Source organism: Lepidochelys kempii, chromosome 8 (assembly GCF_965140285.1).
Source record: "Lepidochelys kempii isolate rLepKem1 chromosome 8, rLepKem1.hap1, whole genome shotgun sequence".
NCBI classification, from domain to species: Eukaryota; Metazoa; Chordata; order Testudines; family Cheloniidae; genus Lepidochelys; species Lepidochelys kempii.
The window spans coordinates 78,688,151-78,706,611 of NC_136387.1; the positions used below are offsets into that span (position 1 = coordinate 78,688,151).

At 44.3% G+C, this 18,461-nt stretch overlaps 1 protein-coding gene across 4 annotated transcripts in view; it reads left to right on the forward strand.

The window, feature by feature from the left end:
- Positions 1 to 13,481, forward strand: part of DDAH1 (dimethylarginine dimethylaminohydrolase 1) — a 149,986-nt gene extending 136,505 nt beyond the window's left edge. For 3 of the 4 annotated variants that reach the window (XM_073357186.2, XM_073357187.2, XM_073357184.1), the window contains 2 exons: positions 6,552 to 6,695; positions 7,514 to 11,906. In XM_073357186.2, the coding sequence (XP_073213287.1) occupies positions 6,552 to 6,695; positions 7,514 to 7,630 (261 nt within the window). In that variant the 3' untranslated portion in view covers positions 7,631 to 11,906. Of the gene's footprint in view, positions 1 to 6,551; positions 6,696 to 7,513; positions 11,907 to 12,353 lie in introns of those variants that run through there. The other variant, XM_073357185.2, reaches the window with a different exon arrangement.
- The last annotated feature ends 4,980 nt before the right edge of the window (positions 13,482 to 18,461 follow it).

Consider the following 18,461-nt stretch of genomic DNA (forward strand, 5'->3'; position numbering starts at 1 on the left):
AACACTGTTTTAAAGGATGCCAGACATATTTAAAGTATCTCTTAAATTCGTCAACATTTTTCCTTCCCATGTATTGCTGTTTCACATTTAGGGTTATTTAGCTTACCCATTACCTCAGTTTGGCTGAGGACATGCTGTAAAACATTACAGAAAAGGCATTTTAGGCCATGTGAATGACTTCAATATAAGGAAAGCATGACTAAGGGCTGAGAGAATGTGCAGTGAATATTACCCTCTATAGGCTAGAGAGAATTCCCAGAAAAACTAGGCATGCAGGAAATGCCTGGCTGCTAGTATAACTGGTCATGCAAGTGCTCCTGGGCAGAAAGCCAGACTCCTACAAACTCACTTCATGACTGCTACAATCTTGGTACATAAGGCAGTTTTAAAAAGATCTTTCCAATTGGGTGTCTGATGCACAAATTAGATGAAATGACCTGTCTCTTTTTTCCAAAAGATATCAATGTATTTTTTCTGCATTAGAAGGCCATTAGACTTCTTGTTTTGTATGGGGATGGTGTAGAGCAAAGGTGGGCAAACTATGGCCAGTGGGCCACATCCGGCCTGCGGGACCGTCCTGCCCAGCTCCTGAGCTCCCAGCCGAGGAGGCTAGCCCCCGGCCCCTTCCCTGTTGTCCCCCATTTCGTGTAGGTACGCTGCTGCGAGGGCAGTGCGGCTTGTGCCCGCCCACCTCCCAGGCTTTCCAATAAGCCTGTCCTGCCGCTCTGAGTGGCCTGGTAAGGGGGTGGGGGGATGGGAGTTGGATAAGGGGCAGGAGGTCCCGGGGGTGGTTGGATGGCGTGGAGGTTTGGGGGGTGGGGGCGGTCAGGAGACAAGGAGCAGGGGAGGGGTTGGACAGGGGGTGGTGTCCCAGGAGGGGGGGGACAGGGAGGAGGGGGGGGGTTGGACAGGGGGTGGGGTGCCAGGAGATGGGGGGACAGGGAGCGGGGGGGGGGTTTAGGGGTTGAGGTGTCAGGGGGGTCCCAGGAGGGGGGTACAGGGAGCAGGGGGAGTTGGATAGGGGGGTGGGTTCCTGGGGTAGCAGTTAGGGATGGGGTGCCGGGAGGGGACAGTCGGGGGGTGGGAGGTTCGATGTGTCAGGGGGCCTGGGGAGAGCGGGGTGTGGATGGGGTCGGGGCAGTCAGGGAGCAGGGCGGGTTGAATAGGGGGTGGGGTCCCGAGGCAGCATTTAGGGTCAGGGGACCCCGGGAGGGGGCGGTCAGGGGACAAGGATCAGTGTGGGTGCGTTGGATGGGTCGGGGGTTCTGAGGGGGGCAATCAGGGGGCGGGATGTGGGAGGGACTGGATAGGGGGTGGGAGCCAGGCTGTTTGGGGAGGCACAGCCTTCCCTAGCTGGCCCTCTGTTTCGCAATCCCAATGTGGCCCTCGGGCCAAAAAGTTTGCCCACCCCTAGTTTAGAGTGTACAGAAGAGGTCTTTTTACTGCTTATGCGTCTTCCATGAAATGAGATTTAAATTTTTTTTTCAGCCTGCAGATCTAGATGTAGAAGGAATTGCATGGGGGGAGGGGGAGGTAGAGGGGAGTAGTGGCACTTTCCCAAGCTTTACCCAAGCTCCACATAGCTGAGGCTCCAAAATCAGACACTGCTTGTCGTAGAATTGTGCATGTGTTCAAAACATGATTATGCATGCTGTGCTGGCTCCTCTGGCTTTGGGTCTCTCTCTCAGTAGGGTTTGAATAACCATAGGCAGGGGCAGATTAAGCCGGCAGTGGATCTCAACCTTTCCAGACTACTGTACCCCTTCCAGGAGTCTTTGTCTTGCGTACCCCAAATTTCACCTCACTTAAAAATTAGTTGCTTACAAAATCAGACCTAAAAATACAAAAGTGTCACAGCACACAGTTACTGGAAAATGCTGACTTTCTTATTTTTACCATATAATTATAAAATTAATCAATTAGAATATAAATATTGTACTTACAATTTATTGTATAGTATATAGAGCAGTATACACAAGTCATTGTCTGCATGATATTTTAGTTTGTATTGACTTCGCTAGTGCTTTACTTAAGAAAATAAGAATGGCCATACTGGGTCAGACCAAAGGTCCATCTAGCCCAGTATCCTGTCTTCCGACAGTGGACAATGCCAGGTCCCCCAGAGGGAATGAACAGTACAGGTAATCATCAAGTGATCCATCCCCTGTCACCTGTTCCCAACTTCTGGCAAACAGAGACTAGGGACACCATCCCTGTTCATCGTAGCTAGTAGCTATTGATGGACTTATCCTTCATGAATTTTATCTAGTTCTTTTTTAAACTGTTAGTCTTTTTTTATGCAGCCTGCTGTAAAACTAGGCAAATATCTAGACAAGTTGATGTACCCCCTGGAAGATCTCTGTACACCCCCTGGGGTATGCATACCCTGGTTGATAACCACTGGATTAAGGCATAGGCATAATAGGCATGTGCTTAGGACCCTGCCTCCCATCGTCATGTGATGACATCAGAATCTCAGTTTTAAAGAAAATATGTTTTTAGTCCTCATAGTTGTCAAGAAAAAGCTTGAAAACATGAGTGAGCTGTAATCCATCCAGCAACCGCTTGTGCCTGGAAGGAAGCTGCCTGGCCCCACACCCACCACCACAGCAGACTGGCCCCTAATGGCTCTGGAAGTGCCACCTTGCGGCCACTCTTGGGGCTCTGCCTCTGCTCCTGCCACTGCTGAGAGGAAAGGTGACCTCTGCCACCTCTCTGGGGGCCTCCCATCTTTGGGTGACCAGCAGAGGGAGGGGAAATCCCCAGCTGCTGCTACTACTGCATTTGAGTGGCTGGTGGATGAGAGGATCCTTCCAATGCCCCTATAGAAAAGGAGGGGGTGTGGGCTCTTGGGTGGGGCTGGGGATGAGGATTTTGGGGTGTAGGAGGCTGCTCTGGGCTGGGACTGAGGGGTCCAGAGGGCAGGAGGGGGATTGGGGCAGGGGCAAGGGAAGGGGTGCAGGTTCCAGCTGGGGGTGCAGGCTCTGGAGTGGGGCAGAGGATGAGAGGTCTGGGGTGCAGGAGGGTGCTCCGGGCTGGGATCAAGGGGTTTGGAGAGCGGGAGAGGGATCAGGGCTGGGGCAGGGGGTTGGGGCATGGGGAAAGGCTCAGGGGGTGCAGGCTCTGAGCGGCGCTTACCTCAAGCAGCTCCCAGAAGCAATGGCATGTCCCTTCTCTGGCTCCTGCACAGCCAGGTGGCTCTCCTCACTGCCCCATCCACAGACACCACCCCTGCAGCTCCCATTAGAGCACATAGGAGCCAGAGGGGGGCCAGGCCGGCTTCCGGGAGCCACGTGGTATGACCCCCAATGCAGTGCCCTGGTCAGATTGGGACCAAGCTGGTGGTCCAGCCCCCGATCCAGCGCCCCAGCCAGAATGGGGCTGAACCATGTGGTCCGGCCTCTGACCCAGCAACCCAGCCGGAGCACCGGAGCGGGGCCAAGCCGCATGGTCTGGCCCCCGACCCAGCGCCCCAGCCGGAGTGGGGCCGAGCTGCGTGGTGCGGCCCCTGACCCAGCGGGGCCGAGCCATGTGGTCTGGCCCCGACCCAGCACCCCGGCTTGAGCGCCAGAGCAGGACCGAGCCATGTGGTCCAGCCTCCCACCCAGCACCCTGGAGCAGGGCCGAGCCACTAGTGCAGCTCACAGGCCAGCTTAAAACGGCTCACAGGCCAGATGCAGCCTGCGGGCCATAGTATGCGCACCCCTGGGGTAAGGGCTTAATTGTATACAAGAATGTCTGTGTCCCCAAAGGGCCAGGTACCTAACAGAGCACATTGTTATGTTGTCCTTTGTCGGAACTAGCTAACTAAAATAACATTCTCCTCTTCACAGCTGGGTTCTTGGAAGTTTGCTTTTGTTATTTTAGTTAGTCCCACTCTCCTTTTCTTCTCTGTGTTAGGATTAATACAGTCACTACTTCTATGTTCTTTTGTTTTGAGAGGAATCCACCCAAAAAGTCCTTTTGTTTAGTCTCCCATGCATCTGCCATGTGTCTGTTATAGAGTAGGGCCTTCCCTCTCACTGAAGTTATTGTGCAATATTCATTATTTTCTATCTGAAACCCTTTATGCAGTAAAGGAATTCAAAAGAATGCTGTATGAATGGTTTCGGCGTCATTCTGTATTAAATACCATTTTGCAACTTCTAAAGCAAGTGTTCTGCAATGAATCACAATATGTTCCTGAGAGGTGAACTATTGCTACTACACAATTACAATAACAGGTTTCTCTTTGTTTTTCCTCCAAGAATGGAAGAACACGAGTGTCTCAAACTCTGCTGTATCCAGGTGCTGGTTCTTCCTTTACTGATACCAGTAGTGCGATGCAGGCCTAATAAAGAATATACGGTTTTAAATAGGGTCTGTAAAGATCAATTGCAAAGAGGAAAGCCCGCTATGGAGTGTGATCTGTAAAGGCCTGATCCTCCAGACATCTATTACTTACTACCGTGAGCAGTCCCTGTCACTACTTGTGATTGTAGGCTGTACACCTGGGAAGTGTGTGCAATATCAGTGAGAAGTTAAACAGATGAGGGCAACTTAAATACAAGCAAGTTAAGATCAAAAATAGGAAAGCAAAGACAATGACTTCAAGAACAAAAATGCACCCAGTGCAATAAAAGTGCTGTTTATTCTAACAAAACCTGTTAGCTCTTTTAGGGAGGTAAATGGGACCTTGGAAATTCAGCAGAATTTCCTATCTGATGAAGAAACAAGAAGTGAGAGTAAGATAAACACTTCCTCCGGAATGCATGACATTCCTTACTTCAGTTTCATATTCTCCACAGGATATGTATATGAGTCAGACTACACTGTGGAGAGCGTACCCAGACAAAGGAATTATTGGAGGTGTGTGCAAGTATTAGGTGCTTTGTTACTAAATGGTGTGCTGTAGATCCTTTCTGTGCTTCACTTCATATGTCATTTTGTACTGATGAGCAGTAGCAAGGGTGACCTCATAAATCATTCAGATGTAAATTCATCTAGACCCAATAGACTAAATTGTTCTCTGGGGTAATTCTAAAGTTAGTGGGGCTTCTTTGGATTTATACCAGTGCGTCTCAGAGCAAAATATGGCCTAAGATCTTTGTTCACATGATTTTGCTGGGAGTAGTTTAAATACAGGGTTTTTCTTCTAACTGCCTCATAAGATCCTTGTGTATTTGGTGGTTGCTCCTTCATCAGGAGCCAGTAGATCCTGGCCAAAGGGATCCAGATTGTATGGTGGGAGAGCAAGGAAAGGGTCAAAGAGGTTTGGGAGTACATACAAAGACACAAAACACGGTGGTTAAGAGGATAGCCTATTTAGAATATTTGGGTGTGCTTAAGATTTTTGGGTAGGGCCAGAGTTTGGGGCAGTTTCTTTGGGCCTCATTCATCACATTGTTACTCTAGTTTTATGTCAGTAAAGCTGGAGCGATGCAGTGGTGAATCTGGCTCATTGTCTTCAGATAGTTTTTTTACATCTGTAATTATAGAGATGGGGCTTAAACCAAAACCTTGGATACAGTTACCCCCTCAGACTCTGTGAGTCTTTGAAATCCCAACTTAGATCCAACTTTTGCATATTCACCCTACATTTATAAGCAGCCAAACCAAAGTCCTGAGCAATTGCTGCCAGCTCTGTTGTTCTGACAGTGTCACTACAGGTGGGTCTATGCCACAACTGGGCACAAGCCTCCCAGCCCGGGTAGACAGCCTCATGCTAGCAGGGCTTGAGCTAGCTCGCTAAAAACACCAGTGTGAACATTGTGGCTCCAGTGGAGATTTAGGCTAGTGACCTGAGCTCAGACCCAGGGGGTCGGGTGGGCTTGAGAGCCCAAGCTGTTGCCTAAGCCACAATGTCCACACTGCTGTTTTTAGCACACTAGCTCAAGTCCCACTAGCACGAATACCTGGACTGGAAAGCTCATTCCAAGCTGCAGTGTTGATACCTCCTATGTGGTCCCCTGATGAACAAGGAGTTAACATAGGCTCACCTCCCTTTCCCTGGGCAGAGGTGCTTAGTGGAAGAGCTCCAGGAGGGGCTGTTCGGGAGACAAAAGATGTCTTTGGGAAGAATTTGGAGGCTGCTGAACCCATGCTGGGGAGTGTTACTTTTCTGCTTATATTAACTTAATTCACCGTATTTTTAGCAACCTTACGAATGACCAGTTTTTAAGGAGTGCTGAGCACCTGTAGCTCCCATTAATGTGAACAAGGAGTTTGGGTATTCAGCACCCCTGAAAATCACTCCATGTCCCTTAAGGAGAAAACCCGGCCGACTACGGTTTTGTGGGTGGTAGGGAGGAGGTTCCTGCTGAATCATCCCACCATTGTACAAGGGTTTTCAAAATTTACATCTGACTTTAGGCACCTTGACTTCATTTCTACTTGGTACCGGGAGGTCCTGTACTTGAACTGCAGACATAAAAAGAAACCTTATTTGTTATGTAGTGAAATCACTCCTGCGAAACCATAATCAGCTACTTTTTCTAGGTTTGAGTTTGTACGTTCATTTTGGAAAGCTAGTGCACTTCTTCTAAATAGCTGCACTTCACTTCTGTCAACAGACCATGCAGCAGATGAGTGACCATCGCTATGACAAACTGACAGTGCCTGACGATGCTGCAGCAAACTGCATATATCTAAACATTCCAGGCAAAGGCCATGTTTTGCTGCACCGAGCCCCTGAGGAATATCCAGAAAGTGCAAAGGTAAAGGGAGAGTTACGAATTAGGGGCTCTTCCTGTGAGGTGCTGAGTGTTCTTGACTCCCATTGCAGTCAATGGGAGTTGAAAATTGTCAGTACCTCCTGGGGTGGGGCCCCGGTACTGTGCACGCCTGTGTGCGCACGCACATGTAAACACATCAGATGATTAAAGCACAAGACTTGGAGAGACAGGAGACCTAGGTTGTATTTCCAGCTTCACTAATGATTTTTGTCTGACCTTATTACTTAATCTCATTCTCCTCCTGTTGTTCCCTTTGTGTAAAATGGGAATAATTCTACTTCCCTCACTGCATTATTGAGGGAATTCATTCATTAATGTTTGTAAACACTTTGAGGTCCTCAGATGGAAAACAACATATAGATGCAAAGTATTACTATTTATTACCAACAACTGGCTAATCGTCAGGGTAATATGGGGAAGAAACAACTGTTGTTTCAAGGAAGAAATAATTATCCACTGTGAGCCAGCAAGAGAATGAGAGACACAATGAGTAGAGTTACTCTTCTTAACTCGCCTAACTCCTAGCAGCACACTGGAAGTGGGGAGAGAGCTGAGGGTTTTTCCCCTTTCCTCTTGTGGCCCCTCCACAGTCTTGTATTCTTCCCCAAGGAAAGCAGAATCATCACAGTTATGATGCTTTTAAAGTCTTGAGCACCAAAGCTGGGGTGGGGATGGGATTTGGCAACACAACTTCAAATTCGTACATTTGTTTTCATTATATTGATTCAATAAATAGTTGGAGTAAATGGAGGGGAGAGATGCTCAAGTGTAATGACTTTTTCCTTCTGTTTCCTAACCAGGTTTTTGAAAAACTGAAGGACCACATGCTGATCCCTATAGCCAACACAGAAGTGGAGAAAGTAGATGGGTTACTCACCTGTTGTTCTGTCCTTATTAACAAAACTTCAGAATTATGAGATAGAGAATCCCTCCCTTGTAACTGGCAATAAAGTACATGCAAGGTAGACAAATCTATATCCACACTTTTATTGTTTTTATTGACAATCTACTGTACCACTGTGCTATTAACCCTTGTTTACAAATTTTTTGCTTTGTGTATTTTTATGTCCCGGTAGATGGTATTTAAGGTATATGCGTGCTTTTGCTGGGATGAATATAGTGCAATGAGCAAGCAAAAATCAACTATGATAGCTAATCCCTAGCTTTAGTGATTTACATACTCAGTGTGAAAACTACATGGGGGAAAATTAGTTCCTAACCATTTGCTAAGCATCTCCATTGTCTTGACACCTTTCCCATGTATTTTACCTTTTTTCTCCCTTTCCTTTCTGCTTCAGCACCCTTTTTTTTCTTCAGTCTTTCCACTATCTTCCTCTCCATATTGTCAGGAATTCAAGATATGGCTAATGAAGGAAATTCAATAGAACCATGAATTTGGGCTTGTGTAGTAAGTAGGCTTTTCTTATGATAGTTGGAACAGTGTGAAATTGATTATACTCCTTATTCTGGCCAGTATCACATGGCCACTCGTATGTAGAATCATTTACTCCTGGGGGCATTCTGCACCAAAAATTAAAAATGTTGTGCACAATATTTTAAAATTCTGCATATTTTATTTGTCAGAATAACACTACATAATCACACCAGTTTCAATTTATTTTGGTAATATATTTCAAAATACCTGTCAGCAAGTAGGTCTACAACAATACAGACACACACAAAAATTCCCCCAGAAGCAGTGTATTAAAGAAACCCCTATGACAACCCAGTTCCTGTTTCTTTGCCTCCCAGAGCCCAGCTGCAGAGTTCCCCCAGCCAATACACCCAAACCCCCTCCCTCCCCGAGCACAGCCGTGGGTTCCCTTTAGCCCAGATACTTGCCCCCTTCCCTACAGAGCCCAGCTGTCTCCCCCGCTCCCCCACAGCCCAGACATCCACTCCCCTCCCCCTCAGGGCCCAGGGATCCAGAGGGAGAAACAGGCTGATGCTCGGTCCCAGGCTTGCATGGAGTTTCCTGCCGTGCCACCCTCTCCTTCCCACAGGGTGTGCTGGAAACTGCAGCGGTCAGGAACCCTTTAGGTCCCTTCCCCTCCCGCCAGGGCAGTGTCTTCTATGTGCGAGCTGGGCTCTGCTGGGTCCAGGGGTCCCTAGCGGCGGCCAGCAGCACTGCAGCCCATTTCTGTGGAGGAAAGGAAATTCTGCGTGCACATTAATTTCTGCAAAATTCTGCATTGCACATTGGCACAGAATTCCCCCAGGAGTAGTCCTGATTAGAATCAATTTCAGACTGCAGGTGGCAGCTCAGGAAAGCCTCTCTGTACAGGAGCATTAAAGAGGTATGTGTGTCTGGTACACTTGAATTATAGGAAAGGAGATTGTCCATCAGCCAATCTAGGTATGCCCTGGGGTTCAGACTCCCAGTTTGGTTACCTTTCTTTCAAATTGGGTGGAATGGAAGAGGTTTGTACGTATGCCATATATCAATCACCTTCTAAAAAGCCTATATTTTTGTGATCACGTGAACCACAGAAATGAATGTTTTGAGTTACTTGTAGAAATGTTAAATTACAAAAGATCTTTAGAAATATACTTTTATCTTTTATATGTATTTTCATTTCAGCCTCTACCTATTATGTTCTTTCCTGTTTTGGAGTGAAGTTATTTTTCCCGCTAGTCGGTATAGTTCTTGTCTTCTGTAATTATATAGACAATTTACTAGCAAACCTCAAAACAAAGGAATGGTGGTAGAATTAGCTGAAGGACATTATTCCTGGAGTATGTTCATGAGTAAGGGAAATTGTTTCCCAAAAGGCTGGCATATGTATTTGATCTGTCCTTGGGGATCTCGTTGGAATAATGGTAGTCTGATTTCTTTTTAATTGTATGAATATCTATTGTGGTATTCAGTTAAAACAAATATATTTGTTGTGGCAAATTCCACAACATGCTTGCCCACTGACTCATATATATTTCACGACTGTAAAGTGAATTATAGACAGCAGTATTTACATGAAGCTTTTTAAATCATTTGTAAACTAAGAATGGAGAAATTCCCAAACCGAAGCAGCGGTGAGAATTTTCCAGGAGGCTGACAAATAGTCTGAACACTTTATCAACTTCCTAGTCATCTCTTTCTTTGTCTGCCTGTCTCTCTGTTCCTTTGTCGGAGGTTTTAAGTTTTTTCTGATTGATAAATTCCCGCTTCAGCCATCTAAATCTCTCCTTCTGTCCCCCTCCTCCTGTAGACCCTCCATTTTTCTCCTCATTCCTTTACACTCTCCTTCTCTCTTCCCCTCCATTCATTTGCAAATGTCCCCATTCCACCCTAACCTTTCCTTATGTAATTCTCCCATGCCCTCTCGCATAGATGCCAGGAGAGAGGGAACTGATAGACCCACTTTGTTCCCCTAGAATCTGACAAAGCCTGTCTTTTCCCTGCACATGGAAGGGGGAGCCTGCAGCAGGAGCTGTATCTTGGGAGGGGTGTTGGAGTGACTCCTCTTCTCTTGTCTTGCACCAGAGGAGAGGAAGGAGTCAGTAGTGGTGGAGGCCGGTGGTTTCTTGTATTCTTTCTCCCTCTGAGGAGAACGGAAGAGGTGGCAAGTAGTTTCCTTCCTCCACTTTCCCCTTTGAAGGGAGGGAGAGTTAGTGAATGGACAGATTGTCCTGTAGAAGAGGTAGTTAGGGATTCATGGCTGAGGTGCCTCTTATTCTCCTGTAGTGGAAGACCAGCAGCACCTGACTGCTGACAAGGGTGGGAGCCCCAGAAACTTCCTAGTCAGGCATTATTCTTCATGCTGCCCCCACTCCTGAGTCCTATCTGGCAAGTCCTTACTGCAGCAGCTAGGGAGATGGGGCAGCTGGGGGACCTGAGCCAGGGAGAGCAGGAGACCCCTCTCCCTCTGCTCTTAGCTTTCTCCTTTACATTAACCCTGGCTCAAGCCAAACCAAAACAATGGCTGTTTTTTTGATGCAACATGTATATGGCTAATGAGCATCCTGCACATCAGATATTCTTATCACTGCAACATTTTTCAGATGCCTGATGTAGATCATTGTCCACAACGAATAAAGAAAAATCTCAAACCAAAAATGGAGATGCAACACAATGCACTAACTGTCTGCACCATGTTAACCCTCTTATGCCAAAAATAAGACTATGTGCCATGTCATTCCAGTGCAGAAGGTCTAGTGGTAAATAGCTGGCACTGAGATTTGAATCTCTAATCAAAATTTTAGATCAAATAATTTAGCTTAGTACAAATGAAGGCTCTACAGTGTGTGTGACAGACCTTTTACTCTTTCCCATATGTTGTTTTCCATCATCATAAGTTTAGGAAGATCATGTGATATGTAAGTTTCCCTCTTGAACAGAATGTGAATAAAGTGTCAGCAAGGACTTATCTCTGTTGATAAGAATGTGCATACATACTGTACCATATGATGATAAACTGCAGCTTCTTCATCCTCATGTTTGTGTTTCCTACACAGATACACACTTCTCTAAGTCTTGCAAATACAGCATTTCAAGAAAGTATTCTGAGGAGTTTTAAGACAAGTGTAACACAGTGATTCCCATGAGAATGGTTCATAGCTCATATGGAACACTATGTTCAGTTTTAAAAATAAAAGTTCAGTGGAATGTAGAACAGTGACATCCTTTTCCCCTCTACTGACTGCAGTTTTTGAGTGAAATGTGGAAAAATGTGGTATTATTCAGCCACATAAGTATTTAATTGCAGTCAAGGTAGAACTACCTTGGTGGTAACAATCAAAATTCATATGTAAACATTTGGAGAAACTTATTTATTGGTTCAGATTGTCTGATTTGATGGATAGTTATGGAGATGAACAAATAAGAGCCTATGAAAAGAATTCTACTCTTTATATAGTGACGGTGAACAAAATACTATGGACCTCACTTAACCTAATAAGTTTTAGTGGATGTATAATGTAACTTGTATAGAGTTGCATGTGAATCATATTAGTCACTGTTCTGTGTTGTATTGTTCTGCAGAACACAAACAGGATGACAAAATCACCACAGTGTTCAATTCTGTTACCTTGAGAACCTTATTACAGTATATTGTTGCCCACTTTTTGTGGCAAAAACATAATTGCATTTCATAGACTGTTATACTGGAAAAGATTTACTTCGATTTTTGTGTCTCTTGCAGTTTCTATACTATGTATCCCCATCACTATGGAATAAAGTGTCAGTTGTACTATGAATTGTGGTTGTCTTATTTTGAGACTGACAGCATTTTTTTTCGATTTAGTCTGTATTTCTCTCATGCTACATTTTGATTTCAAATGTTGCTTTATTTCAAATCTTAAAGGTTATTACAGGTTTAGAAATAAAACCAATAGTAGACATGTCTGTACTAAAATGATTAAGAAATTCATGGTTTAAGGTTAACATTTAAAAAATGTGTGTATAAAAGTGATAGTCTTAATATTCCGGATACAGTGGTTGCTCTTAAACCTTTTGATTGTCTTGGATAACTAAGTAATGAGTAATTGCAGGATTCCCCAGATGGTCCCTATTCTATATTAAGTATAGGGAATACTCGTAAAACAGAGGTAAAGTTTATCTAAGGCAAAATTAGAAAGTTTTAAGAGTGACCCCTGTGTGCATTCCTTCAGTTAGCCTTCTCTCTTCTCTTTCCTACTCATTAGATCAAGATAGCAGCAGATTGCAGTGTGAATGATGACACTTCTCTGTTACCTGGGCATTGGTTTCTGGTATGTTGTGGCTGTCTCCTTTTCTCAGAGAGACTGAAAGTTTTATTCCGAAGCTGAATGTTCCTGTCTAGGCTTGTTGTATGTACCTGATCTCTGGTGGCCCAGTCCCTGCTGTACCATTCTGCACTGATATCTCAGGACGACTGAAATATATTTGATCCATGCAAAGCGACAGTTCTAACAGTTACTTGTGGTTTAACTGAATATATGCAAATATGTGCACAGAAGTGCAGTGCCATCTAGCGGCAATGACCCCTGCGTGAAAATCTAGAGTGGTTTTAATTGTCCAAAGCTCGAAAGTATTGCTGCTGGGATCAGTATTGTAGCAAAACAGCCATATCACTTCCCGGCTGCATGACTTGGCTAGTAATGGAACAGCTTTTAGCATATCATAGTCTAGGATTCCACGCCTCACTGGGGGGCCGGGGCCGGGGGAGAGGACTACTCTGGCTCTGAAAGGAAGGTTAGTTGGCCCCGGAAGGTTAGTTAGTCCTAGTCTAAACATAGTTGTGGTTTTTTTTTTCTCCCTCCCTCATGCGCTGCCTTGAGGCTAACCAGCACTGCACGGGCAAACCACCCTCAGTTCCTTTTCAACTGCCCCTCGCCTGAGATGGAGTGAATAGCAGTCCACTTTTCTCTTTTCCTCAGATTGATACAAATCAGTTTTTCTGAGCTCCCATTACAGTTTCCGTTCATTTTCTTTTTAGCTTTATATGGTTTCCATTCATTTTTTTTAAAGGGGGGAAAAAACTTCCTTACCCCTGTTTTTCCCCCTTTCCAGGGATTGCCCCCAGTAAGGGGCATGCCAGCTCCCCCAGCTTCAAATGGTGCCTCTCCTGCAGGGAGGCAATACCAGTTATGGATAGACAGTGCTCCTACATTGTGAGCCTTGTAGAGGTTCACATCCCACACAAGTGCACCTTCTGCCAGCAATTGACGGCTAACTCCTGAAAGAACCGGGAGTTAAAGTTGAAGCTCCTCCTCATTACTACTGGGGGGATTCTGTGCCAAAAAATAAAAAATTCTACACACAATATTTGAGAATTCTGCATATTTTGTCAAAATAACCATATAATCATGCCAGTTTCAATTATTTTGGTAATTTATTTCAAAATATCTGTCAGCCAGTATGTCTGTAACAATACACACTTTACAAAAAAAAAAAAAAATTCTGGTAATTTTTTTTTGACAAATAGATTCCTTACTAGGCATATTAATACAGAACTTTGTGTAATTAATTTAAATTAAAATACAAAACTGTATTTCCTGCACCTGTCAGAAGCAGTGCAAAGGCTTGGGGGAGTCAGGGGTAACAGAGGAGCTGAGGGAGAGGGAAGGAGCCTGGGAGTGAACCTGGAGGGTATTAGGGGCATGAGAGAGAAGGTTTTTGGAGGCGGGGGTGGGATTGTTAGGGTTCTATAGCCCCAAAGCACAGCAGGTCATCTATTTCCTGTCTGAAGTCTCTTGTGAGAAGAGTCCCTGAAGAGGGACAGGGACGGTGGGGAGGAAAATGAAGTGGATAGAGTTCCCATTGGAAATTATCTTCAAGACCCATCTGTCAGAAGTTGTCTTCCCAAATATGGAGGAAAAGAGCAAGGCAACATCTAAAGGGATGTGGAAGGTCTGCAGGTTGTAGCTGATGTGCACCTCAGAGGCAAGGCTTTTATTCCTAATATTTCCTGATTCTCTCCTCCCACTCACCCCCCCCCCCCCCAAAAGGAGGTTGGACCCATACTAGATGTAAGAACATTAAACAAATATGTGAAGGCACAAAATATCAAGATGGTGTCACTAGCAGTGATTATTCCATCTCTAGAGCAGGGAGATTGGTTCTTAGCCCTTGACCTCCAGTAACCCTACTTCCGTATATCAAGCCAACCATCCCACAAATGATTCTTCAGATTTACCTTGGGTACAGGACTATTACCAGTACAGTACAGATCAGCATCTCATCTGCATCCAGAGTATTCACCAAGGTTTTCTCTGTAGTAGCAGCTCAACTATGTACTTTGAGGATCATGATTTACCCATACTTGGATGACTGTCTCCCCAGAGCTTGCTCCTTCAATGCTTACAGGCTACCCAAAGGACAATGGACATATTCACGCAACTGGGTTTGCAATTCAACACCCAGAATTAACAGGGAGGCTATACTACACACGTTTGATGTTAGGAGAGCTTTGGTTTTTTTATTTGGACAGGACAAACCTCCTAAACTCTTCCTCTAGTTGTGGACAGGTCAAAAGGCACAGGGATGAACTCAAAGATTTTCCAAATGGATCTCGAACTGTATAAACTATTGCTATTATGCTCGTAATTTGCTGCCTCCATCTGGAATCCATACACATTCTATGGGATCAGTTTCCACCTCTGTCACCTTCCTTAAAAATGTTCCCATCCCACTTGGGTGTCTGCTCATACTTTCACAGAACACTATGTGATTACTAGAGACTCTGCTTCCAATGCCATCTTTGGCTCTATGGTAGTGTCGTCCATAACAGACTTGACTCTGAAGCCCCAGTCCTCCACTGGGGATACTGTTCAGTAGCCACCTACAGTGGAGCACCCCTAGGGACACTACTCAAAGAAGAAGAGGAAGCTACTCACCTTGTGCAGTAACAATGGTTCTTTGAGTTGTGTCCCCCTGTGGGTGCTCCACGACCCACCCTCCTCCCCTCTACTTAAGAGTTCTCAATAGGGGCTCGGTGATGGAGAAGAAATGGAGGGTGGTTCGTGCACGCAGCGCTAGTTAGTCTTGAGGCAGAGCACGAGGCAGGAAGAGCGCATGTGTGGATCAAACAGACACGATCTAAAATCTCTGATCAGAGGTGCAGGGACGCAGTCACCTACAGTGGAGCACCCACAGCGGGACACATCTCAAAGAACCATTGTTACTGCATGAGGTGAGTTACTTCCTCTTTTTGTTAGGAATGTGATTTTTTATATTGATATAGTCAAATCAGTAAAACCCCATACATGGACACAGTTTAATTGGTATAACCAGCTTTTATAATTGTGTCCACTCAGGGGGGTTGTACTGATTTAATTATATTGGTTTCTAAACTGAGAGTTAGGTACAGTTCTGGTAATCCTTTAAGTGCCACACTAGGAAGCATTGTCCACATGCTGTAGATAAATGCTGAAAGCACAGCTAAAACAAAAGGAAGGAACTGCATGTAACCAAAGAGCTGCTGCTGTTTTTTTAGGCAGGTATATACTGCACTCAAGGTACATAAGCTTACTGTTTTCCTTTGACACTATAAATACAACCTATCAAAAAAGTAATGTCCGTCACAGTGTCCCTGATCACCACCCCAGAGAGCCACACCTTCGTAACTTGCTGATCTCAGTGGAAGTTAGGAGCCTAAATACCTTTGAGGATCAGGGTCTTAAAGTCTAATTACTGAGGCTCTGGATCTGGACCGTACCGCTACAGTGAGTAGTGTGCAGGCTCTTAGCAAGCAGTTTTTGCAGCTCTTTCAGTACAATTCTGAAATGTATACTACATATAGTATATAGTTTTTGTGCACATGCATAAACACCCACAAAAATCACTAAAATGTCTAAATTCTTACTTCCCTACTCCTTTGGAGGTGTGGGGATGTGAATTTACTCACTTAAAGGCTGTGATAACTTCAGTCTCAATATTCTCTAGACCAGTGGCTCTCAACCAGGGGTCTGGGGCCCTCTAGCAGATTTCACAAATAGGGCCAGCATTAGATTTGCTAGGGCCCTGGGCAGAAAGCCAAAGCCACTGGGCTATTGCGTAAGAGTCGTGAATTTCACCGCATGGGGTTGAAGCCCAGGTCCCTGAGCCTGCCACCCAGGGATGAAGCTGAAGCCTGAACAATGTAGCTTTGTGGGGGCCCCAGGCAATTGCCCTGCTTGCTACCCCGTAATGCCGGCCGTGGCTTTTATATGCAGAAAACTAGTTATTGTGGCACAGGTGGGCCATAGAGTTTTTATAGCATGGGATGTGGGGGGGCTCAGAAAGAAAAAGGTTGAGAACTTCTGCTCTAGACTGAACTGGTCCCAATTACTTTCTTTATTTGAGGTCCATACTGGAAGCACACCTTTTGTCGTCCAGCTGCCTTGACCATTAATTCCAGAACTCTTGTTTATAGGCAAAATTTACTAGAATAGCCTTTTGTGAAATATCTATCTTTTCTCTGATTACTGAAGTTCATACAGTTCACTTTGTCACATACCAGCCTGCATAACCCCAGAATCCAGAGATCTGAATCTCATCCAGAAAGCTCATGGTTTAGAACGGCATCTTTATCCCCAGGCTGACTTGTTAATAGATGTCAAAACCTGGATTTAAAACTTTTTGATTAAAATAATTATGCATAACAGCAAAGGCTACATACAGCATGGTTAATTTTTCAAGGAAAGCTACACAACATATGCACATGTTATAAAGGAAGGATGGGCTTATGATTCAAGCACAGGACTGGGAGTGAGGAGTTCTGGGGACCTAACTCCAACTCAGACATTGAGTGACCATGGGCAACTCCCTTAAGCATGCAGAGCTTGGGTGCTCTGCAAACCAAGCCATTTATTTAGGTGCCTAATGTGGATTTAGACACCTACATTTGAAGATTTTGGCCTTACCCTCTCTCTGCCTCAGCTCCCTAATCAGTAAAATGTGCTAAATAACATATGCCAACATCACATTTGTGATGTTTAATCATTAACGTTTGCACAGAGCTTTGAGATCTTCTTTTTGAAGGCACCACAGCAGTGTAAAATATTTCAGAGTTTGAAATAGTGGCCATGGAGGGGCTCCTGATGAGTTTCCTACTCAAAGCCCTATTACATGGCCTATTGCATAAGAGTCGTGAATTTCATCCTTGTGTTTTTAAACACCCCAGGGCAGGAACTTTGCCTTCCTACATATTTATTGGGCACAACACACATCTACAGTAATATATAAATAATAAAACATCTTTTCAGTTTTCAATTTGTTTTTATAATTTCTGTGGTGTCTTGAGATTTGTTTTCAGGTACTAAAATCAGTTAAGCCTGATACATTTTACTACAAAATAAATGAAACAAGTTGTTAAATGGAAACAGTCTGTTACTAGAAAAATAATGCAAAGTATTACATAATTAAATAAGGTGCTTCTAGGATAGTCTGTTGCAAAATGTTATAAAAAGCTGGTAGTTTTCTGTATTATAATAGTAATAAGTAATGTTTATTGCTTCTCCTTCGTAGATTCTTTATTTACCTACCAGACATGAAAAAGTCTTCAAAACTGTCATTGTCTTAATACTTTTATTAATAAAAATTTTTCATCTGTAATTTGTCTACAGTAAAAAGAAAAGGAGTACTTGTGGCACCTTAGAGACTAACCAATTTATTTGAGCATGAGCTTTTGTGAGCTACAGCTCACTTCATCGGATGAAGTGATGAAGTGAGCTGTAGCTCACAAAAGCTCATGCTCAAATAAATTGGTTAGTCTCTAAGGTGCCACAAGTACTCCTTTTCTTTTTGCGAATACAAACTAACACGGCTGTTACTCTGAAACTTGTCTACAGTAGATATTCTTTACATTTTCTACCATTGCACTACAATTCGTGCAGCACAGCTAATGGTAGCAACGATGCTGATGTAGACAGGCTGCTGCTGATTGCCAGTGCTTTAACCATCATGTGATTTAGACCTGCTGTGAGTAAAGTTAGGAAACATAGTGGTTAAAATGCCAGCTGATCTATGCTAGCATTTCCAATGGTGCAGAGGCAACACTGGAATCTAATGCAAAATGATAGTGTAGAAAGAGCCCAAGTGTGAGACAAAAGTGACCTCTACTGGCCACTTCCTTCACTAAAAAGCCATCATTATGTACCTGCACGCACTTCCAAAAGAAACTGTGTAACCAATTGCATCCAAATCTGAAACATTTTTTTAGACCTATAAAAGCTACCATTAAAGTACAGAAACAAAACATATACATCAAATTTTCTATAAAATTAAATTACTTCCTATAGCTCTCTGGATCTCTCTCCCAGTTTCTTTCTCAATTCTCCACTTTTCATTCT